The sequence below is a fragment of the Mus caroli genome, chromosome 13 (genome assembly GCF_900094665.2).
Source record: "Mus caroli chromosome 13, CAROLI_EIJ_v1.1, whole genome shotgun sequence".
Taxonomy (NCBI): Eukaryota; Metazoa; Chordata; class Mammalia; order Rodentia; family Muridae; genus Mus; species Mus caroli.
Window position 1 is genome coordinate 33,397,241 of NC_034582.1, and position 8,357 is coordinate 33,405,597.

The 8,357-nt window shown below is 42.5% G+C and overlaps 1 protein-coding gene across 1 annotated transcript in view; it reads left to right on the forward strand.

Annotated features, from left to right (window-relative positions):
* Riok1 (RIO kinase 1) overlaps positions 1 to 8,357 on the forward strand; it is a 25,160-nt gene that overhangs the window by 10,160 nt on the left and 6,643 nt on the right. The window contains exons 6-12 of the mRNA XM_021180481.2: positions 468 to 560; positions 2,273 to 2,385; positions 2,469 to 2,549; positions 3,610 to 3,696; positions 4,232 to 4,369; positions 5,523 to 5,626; positions 6,115 to 6,221. Coding sequence (XP_021036140.1) covers positions 468 to 560; positions 2,273 to 2,385; positions 2,469 to 2,549; positions 3,610 to 3,696; positions 4,232 to 4,369; positions 5,523 to 5,626; positions 6,115 to 6,221 — 723 coding nt within the window. The remainder of the gene's footprint in view (positions 1 to 467; positions 561 to 2,272; positions 2,386 to 2,468; positions 2,550 to 3,609; positions 3,697 to 4,231; positions 4,370 to 5,522; positions 5,627 to 6,114; positions 6,222 to 8,357) is intronic.

The following is an 8,357-nucleotide window of genomic DNA, read 5'->3' on the forward strand; positions in this document are numbered from 1 at the left end:
AAAAAAAAAAAAAAAAAGCTAGTTGAGCAACATGTAGAAAGCAAACCCGTCAGCAGCTTTCCTCCATGGTTTCTGCCTCAGCTCCTGCGTCGAGTTTCTACCCTGGCTTCCCTCCGCCGTGTACTATTTTCTGCAAGAGTAAGATGAGATCATCTTTCCCCCCACATTGTTTTGGTCATAGTGTTTATCACAGCAACAGAAACCAAACTGAATGGTGTGTGTTCATGATGGGGAAGGCGGTGCCTGTGCAATGGGACCTCTGTGAAAGTCATAGGACAACTGTGTGGGGTTTATTCTATCCACTCACCTATATGTGGGTCGGTTCTGGGGTCACCAGCCTGGTGGCAAGCACCTTAATTCACTGAGCCATCTTGATCACTCTTGGTATATTCAATGTTTTTTTAATTTTGTATGATTTGTTTTCATGATTGTACTTTTAAAGAACATTTTTTTTTTTTAATTTTTAGGTTTTGGATCCCAGAACAAGGATGATTTTATTCAAGTTGTTGCATAAAGACCACATATCAGAGATACATGGCTGTATTAGCACTGGAAAAGAAGTGAGCTTTTGTTGGGATGAGAGTATTTTCTTTCATATTAGTTTCCTTGTTTCAAATACCCAGGAAAGCTAAGGCTCTTTAGACTTTGTGCCTTTAAAAAGAAAAGAAAGCCAAGCATTGTAGCACACACTTTTAATCCCATTACTTGGGAGGCAGAATCAGGTTGATCTCTGTGAGTTCCAGACCAGCATGGTCTATATTGCAAATTCTAGTCCAACTAGGGCTACTTATAGCCCTGTCAAAAAAGAAAGAAAGCTGGCTGTGGTGACCCTTCAATTCCATCACTCGGAGGCAGGGGCAGTCAGATCTCTGTGAGTTTGAGACCAGCCTGGTCTACAAAGCAAGTTCTAGAGAAGCCAGGACTACACAGAGAAAAAGAGAGGAAAAGCTGTATACACCAGATAGTTTATTAACAGTGTATCTAGAAATTATCTTGCTTAGTAGTCAGTTGGTAAGAAACTGTATGCGTAACTTACTATGATTGCTTTATTGTATTGTTGAGTCTGTGTGTAGAGCAGTGAGCTTAGATTTTCAGATTACTGTGGTCCTGAGTCCCAATTTAAAATTACCACTAATGAATGAGGTTTATTGGCTCATTTCTCTTAGCCAGTCTTATTTCTTTATTTTAAGTCTAGAAAAATAAGTGTGACTTTTTTTTTTTCTCTAGATGGGGTTTATCTGTGTAGCCTTGGCTGTCCTGGAACCCTGGAACTCACTCTGTAGACCAGGCTGGCCTTGAACTCAGAGATCCTAAGCCTCCTATGTTCTGTGTTTAAAGGCTAAGTGTGACTTAAAAAAAAAAAAATGGGGGCTGGTGAGATGGCTCAGTGGATAAGAGCACCCGACTGCTCTTCCGAAGGTCCAGAGTTCAAATCCCAGCAACCACATGGTGGCTCACAACCATCCGTAATGAGATCTGATGCCCTCTTCTGGTGTGTCTGAAGACAGCTACAGTGTACTTACATATAATAAATAAATCTTTAAAAAAAAATGTTGTTACTCTTCCCTTGCTGTGATAAAATACAGCTTAAGGAAGAACATTTATTTTAGCTTAGGGTTCGAGAGAGTTAGGGTCCACGACAGTAGGGAGAAAGCACGGCAAGCAGGAAACAGGAAGCAGAGTGAGCTGGACTAGAAGTAAGCCAGGCTGTTACCTCCCAAGCCTGCCTCCTGTGACACCCTTCCTCCAGCAAAGCGATACCTCTCAACATTCCATAAGCTCTGAAACAGAAGCCCACCTGCTGGGGCCCAGGGGCTCCAAATCCATGAGCCTGTGGAAGACATTTCTCATTCAGACCATAATAATTAGCCTTTCATTTTCTGTGGAAGTTAATTAGATGTAGGAAAATTCTCATCAGAGATATATGTGTGAAACCAATTCTATTTAATTCCTATATCTAGTGTGCCTCTTGCAACAATAGGCTGTGTTCAGAGAAGTGAGTCATTAAGCAGTTTTGTGTACTAGGAACCTAAGACTGCTATGGCATCACTCTGGGTGATAAGGTCTTAGGAGCGCACTCTGGCATATGGGGCCCTTATTGACCATAGTGTCATAAGTGGCATGCTAGAGGTACATTTATTGTCACACAGTGTTTCCTATTTTAATTCACATCTTCAAGAGAGGATTGTGTCGTCATTTCAGTTTATGTTTAAGGTAGAATCACTGACACTAGTTATTTAACATGTTTCATTTTCTCTATTGCTTAAAATAGGCTAATGTATACTATGCTAGCACATCCAGTGGAGAGAGCAGAGCAATCAAAATATACAAAACTTCTATTTTGATGTTCAAAGATCGTGATAAGTATGTGACTGGGGAATTCAGGTGAGCGCAGATTCGTGAGTTCCTTTTCCCTCGAGTGCTAAAGCAGTATAATGCAGTGATTAACAAGTGTTTACTTGCTCCAGGTTCCGGCGTGGCTATTGTAAAGGAAACCCTAGGAAAATGGTGAAGACGTGGGCAGAGAAGGAGATGAGGAATTTGTGCAGGTAACTGGTGGTGTGTGAGAGGGTCTGTAGTACAAATGTGTAACTGTGTCTGTCTGGTTATCTGTGCCCTGCCCTTTCCAAGCCGAGGGGACCCTTTAGACCATGTAGCTTCTTTACTATGCTTAACTATGTAGATGAATTTTGCTATTCTGAAGAGCCTGCAGCCAAGTGAAAACATGTAGAATTTGTTTTGAGATAAGGCTTTTTATAGGATTTTAAGACAGTGACAGTGATGGTAATACTGTCATTTGAAAAAATTACAGGGGAGCTGGGCAGTGGTGGCTCACACCTTAAATCCCAGCACTCAGGAGGCAGAGGCAGATGGATTTCTGAGGTCAAGGCCAGCCTGGTCTACAGAGTGAGTTCCAAGACAGCCAGGACTACACAGAGAAATCCTGGTTCAAAACCAAACAAACAAAAAACAACAAGCAAAAACAACAAAATCAAACCAGGGTGTTAGATAAATGTTGTCAGGCTCTCAACTCTGGTTAATCACTTGCCTTTCTTACTCAGTCCAGTGTCGGACACATTCCTGTAGTCATTTTTCTGTAACTGCTGTAAAGAAAGAACACTTAGTTTGGTTTTTCAAAGTTTGTGGCTTTTTCCCTTCCCTTTCCAGTGCCTTTTAGCTTTTTATGTTATCCATAGTTACAATTTGCTATTAAGCCAACACCATTTGTTTTGGAAATATTCCTGTGTGCAACTGGCCACTAGCTGTGTGCAGTGATTTGCTTTATTTTTGACATAGTAAACTCAGAAGATAATTGTTACCATAGCTGTGTCTCATCAGTCCTGAGGTATGCTTTCTCTTCAGAGTTTTAACACCTCTAAAAGTAGATTGGGTGTTACAGGTTGTGCGATTTAATGGTTTGCTTATCAGTGCTTTGATGTTCTTGATGACATATCATGGTGACATTTAAAACGACTTGGTTATGAGATAGCAGTGTAGTTCAGAGAACTCGGTGCTGTTTCCTGACAGCAGTGTCAGCTTGTGGTCTCTAAGTGCTCTATTGTGTTTATATCTTTTCACTTTCCAATTGTCTTCTTTTCTACATCACAGGCTAAAAACAGCAAACATACCATGTCCAGAACCAATCAGGCTAAGAAGTCATGTTCTTCTCATGGGCTTCATTGGCAAGGATGACATGTAAGTATGTGGAATGTCAGAGAATCTCATGGTGAAGCTGTGTGAGCCGTGTACTAGGTAATTATTTCCTCCCTTTCCTTTCATTCTTTTTCTTTTCCTTTTCCTTTTTTTCTTTTTCTTTTTCTCTTTCTTTTTCCTTTCCTTTTTCTTTTTCTTTTTCTTTTTTTGTTTTTTTCCAGACAGGGTTTCTTTGTGTAGCCCTGGCTGTCCTGGAACTCACGCTGTAGACCAGGCTGCCTCTGCCTGGTGCTGGAATTAAAGGTGTGTGCCACCACGCCCGGCTTTCATTATTCTTTTCTTATGTGTTAGTGCATAACTGCTACGTTTCACTGTTGTGATGTTTCATGGTGCTTCAGAATGACAAAAGCAGCCGTGCTTGGGGATGTTTAATTTATTAGCATGCTGGGAAGGCGCCTGTCACTATTCCCTTGTCAGTTCATGTGATGAGTTACAGAAGAGAGGTGTGTGGACACTGTGGAGTAAGGCAAGAAAACTTGATCGTAATGTGTTTATGTCCACTCCGTTTTCACTCCAGGCCAGCCCCACTTTTGAAAAATGTCCAGCTGTCAGAGTCTAAGGCACGGGAGTTGTACCTGCAGGTCATTCAGTACATGAGGAAAATGTATCAGGACGCTAGACTTGTGCACGCGGACCTCAGTGAATTCAACATGCTGTGAGTGTGTGTGCTTTGTTTCCTGGAATGTTGCTGAAATGATTTCACGTACCTCTACAAGAAAGTCCTAATCCGCAAGTCCCACGGTACCGTGTTTGCTTAGTGTAAGAGTTCAGATGTGGTCATCCCTTCAGTGACCTTACTCAGAGTACAGCACACTGGAGGGCTAAGTTCACAGCTTGACTGATAGAGCAGTTGTCTAGACTATGTTATGTGTGATGCCTTGGATTCCATCCCCTGCACAGGTGTCAGGAGGGGACGCAGTTTTAGGTGATTCAATAGGCTTTGAAATTTTCTCTGTTTCTTCAGCTTTCATTAGTCAGGATCATTTTTCACCTGCTGTAGTCATTTATAAATTATTTAAGATGGATTTTTTTTTTTAAAACTAGATATAGTGGGGAATGACTGTAATCTTAGCACTTAGGAAGCAACAGCAAGAAGAGAAGAGTTTGAGGCTAGCCTGTGCTATAGAGAGAGAACCTATCCAAAATAAAGAACAGAATAGATTTTTGTTGTTTTGGGTTTTTTAAATTATTTATTTATTTTATGTATATGAGTACACTGTACCTGTACAGATGGTTGTGAGCCTTCATGTGGTTGTTGGGAATTGAATTTAGGACCCTGCTTACTCCGGTTAACCCTGCTCTGGCCCAAAGATTTATTTATTTTATTATTATAAATAAGTACACTACAGCTGTCTTCAGATACACCAGAAAAGGGCATCAGATCTCATTCCAGGTGGTTGTGAGCTACCCTGTGGTTGCTAGGATTTGAGCTCGGCACCTTTGGAAGAGTAGTCGGTGCTCTTATCCACTGAGACATCTCGCCAGCTCGTTGTTTTGGTTTTTTGAGACAGGGTCTTTGTTCATAATGTGGCTTTACTGGAACTTACTTTATAGATCAGGCTGGCCTTGAACTCACCAAGATCCACCTACCTCTGCTTCTTAAGTGCTGAGATTAAAGGAATGTACCACTATACCTAGCTAAAACTGTGTAGCCCAGGCTGGCCCACTCTGGCCTGATCTTCCCACCTCTGCCTTCTTCAGCAAATCCTGCCAGCATGTAATACCATAACTGACTTCAGAATAGATTTTTTTAAAAAACCAAAAGAGCATGGTAGTAACGTCCACCTCCTGTGCTTATTGCTCTCAAGGTACCATGGTGGAGATGTTTACATCATTGATGTTTCTCAGTCTGTGGAGCATGACCACCCACATGCATTGGAGTTCTTGAGAAAAGACTGTGCCAATGTCAATGGTGAGTAGAAAGTGGGATTTCCTGACAGCATCTGTGCTTACATATATGGGGAGTAAGGGGGCGTTTCTCAGCCTGTGAGTCCCAACTCCTGTGGAGGTCAAACCATATCAGATATCCTGCATATCAGATATTTACATAACGATTCATAACAGTAGCAAAATTCAGTTATGAAGTAGCAATGAAAATACCGCTATGGTGGGGGGTCACCACAGCATGAGGAACTGTATTAAAGGGCCACAGTGTTAGGAAGGCTGAGAAGCACTGGGATAAGGTCTTGACATTTGAAGTGGGAATGTAGTCTGGCATAGGGATGTTAGATCTGTCTTGTGTGGAAAGCCATGCATTTGATCCCCAGCGCTGACAAGTCTTGGGATGGCTCAATATAGTGCCACTTAAGCCACTGGCAGGCAGGCGATGGTGCATTGTTCCTTGGCTGGAGGAGGAACGACTCCCTTTCTCAAGCTGTCATTACTGCTTCCTTCTGACAGATTTCTTTTCCAAGCATGCTGTTGCAGTGATGACCGTGCGGGAGCTCTTCGACTTCGTCACAGATCCCTCCATCACTGCTGACAACATGGATGCTTACCTGGAAAAGGTAAGGCGGGCTGAGGAGAGGACACACGAGAACTTGCCTTTGTGTGGCCTGTCTGAGGGGTTCAGTCATTAGTGTTGCTCAGTCTCACTATTCATTTTAATCATGTCTTAGCACTTACCATTTCGCAGTGAGATTAACAACAGTAAGGAAGTCAGTAGAGGCAGGGCTCTTGACGTCACTCACTTGGCAGGATTACAGAGAAACTGTGACAGCTGTCAACCTCCATACGTTTAATGAGAAAACTGTCATGTGCGTGGTAAAACATGCCTGACCTTAAGTGCAAAGCATTATATACATTTATATTATTGTTTAAGCCACAGATTTTCTATCTTCAGAACTTTTTTTTATCATCAAATACTGAACCTATACTTACCGACCCCCACCAGCTCCTGGAAATGGCCATTCTGCTTTCACTCTGCTTCTCTCAGTACTGCTAATAAGTAAAATCACGTTGGTTTGCTTTTTAATATGTATATGTGTGTGTTTGTGTGACCATATGCTACAAGTGTGTAGATGCACAAGGAGGCCCGATGGTATTGGACCCCCGGAGTTGGGGTTACGGGTTCTTGTGAGTGCTGGGAATCAGGCTCAGGGACAAAAACAACACACAGGCAGAGGAAACACGCCAACTCAAGGCTGGAGAGAGCTGAGCAGCCACAAGACAAATGCCGTGTGTTGTCTGAGTGCATCCTTTGGTCCCCAAACAGAAGCTTTATATTTTAACCTAATCCATTTGTGCCTTGTTAATCTTGTCACTTCTGAGCCAGGATTCTTATATTTCCCCTTTCTCCTGGAGGGCCTGTCCACCTTGGCACTTGTTCATCTTGCTCGGTCTGGCGAATGTTAAAACTCAGGTCAGACAGTTGTGGCAAAGGGTCTCAGGAGGAGCAGTGATTTCAGGAGCATTGTTTTCTCTTTAAATTTTTTTTTTTGAGACAGTGTTTTCTGTGTGTTTTTTTTTTTTAAGATTTATTTATTTATTTTTATGTATATGAGTACACTGTAGCTGTACAGATAGTTGTGACCCTTCATGTGGTTGTTGGGAATTGTATTTAAGACCTCTGCTCACTCCAGTCAACCGTGCTTGCTCCAGTGGCCCCACTGGCTCCAGTCAGCCCTGCTTGCTCCGTCCCTGCTCACTCTGGCCCAAAGACTTATTTATTATTATATATAAATACACTGTAGCTGTCTTCAGACACATCACAAAAGGGCATCAGTCAGATCTCATTACAGGTGGTTGTGAGCCACCATGTGGTTGCTGGGATTTGAACTTAGGACCTTTGGAAGAGCATTCAGTGCTCTTACCCACTGAGCCATCTCACCAGCCAGAGACAGTGGTTTTTTGGTTTTTTGTTTTTTTTTAATATCCCCTCGGCTATCTCAGACTCTGTATAGCCAAGGATGAACTTGAACTTGCAATTCTGCCTTTGTCTCTTGAGTTCTGAGATTATAACCGCACCACAGCAGCCTGTTCCAGTTTATGCAGTGCTGGGGAACAAACCAAGGGCTCAGTGCATGCTGTGCCCACACTCTTTGCAGCTGAATACATCTCCAACCCATGTATTTGTCTTGTTTGTCTCTTTGTGGGGTTTTTGTTTCCTTTAGATAGTCTTACTTTGTAGCCCTGGCTCACCTGGCCTTATGCTCCTCCCACTGCTGCCTCAGAAATGCCAGGGTCGTAGTGCACCACCATGTTTGGCAGATTATGAACTCTTGAGGGACAGAAATTTTATTTGTATATTGTTAGTACCTGATTATGTACTAGGCAGCTACATGTTGTCTTAGGGTTTTCTTTGCTGTGAAGAAAAATCATTGCCGCAGCAACACTTATAAAGGAAAACATTTAATTGAGGTCCATTCTCATCATGGTGGGAAGCGTAGCCTCGCAGGCAGGCAGGTGCCGGAGATGTCGCTGAGAGGTTGTGCACTGGCTCAGTAGGCAGCAGGAAGAGAGAGAGCCACTGGGCCTAGTTGAGCTTCAGTGACATACTTTCTAAAACAAGGCCTCTCTCTCCTATGCCAACAAGGCCTCATGTCCTAATCCTTTCAAGCAATGCTACTCCTTAACCTGTGGGGCCATTAAACCACCATACAAGTATTGACTAACTATCAAAGTATTTTTTTTTTTTTTTTTTT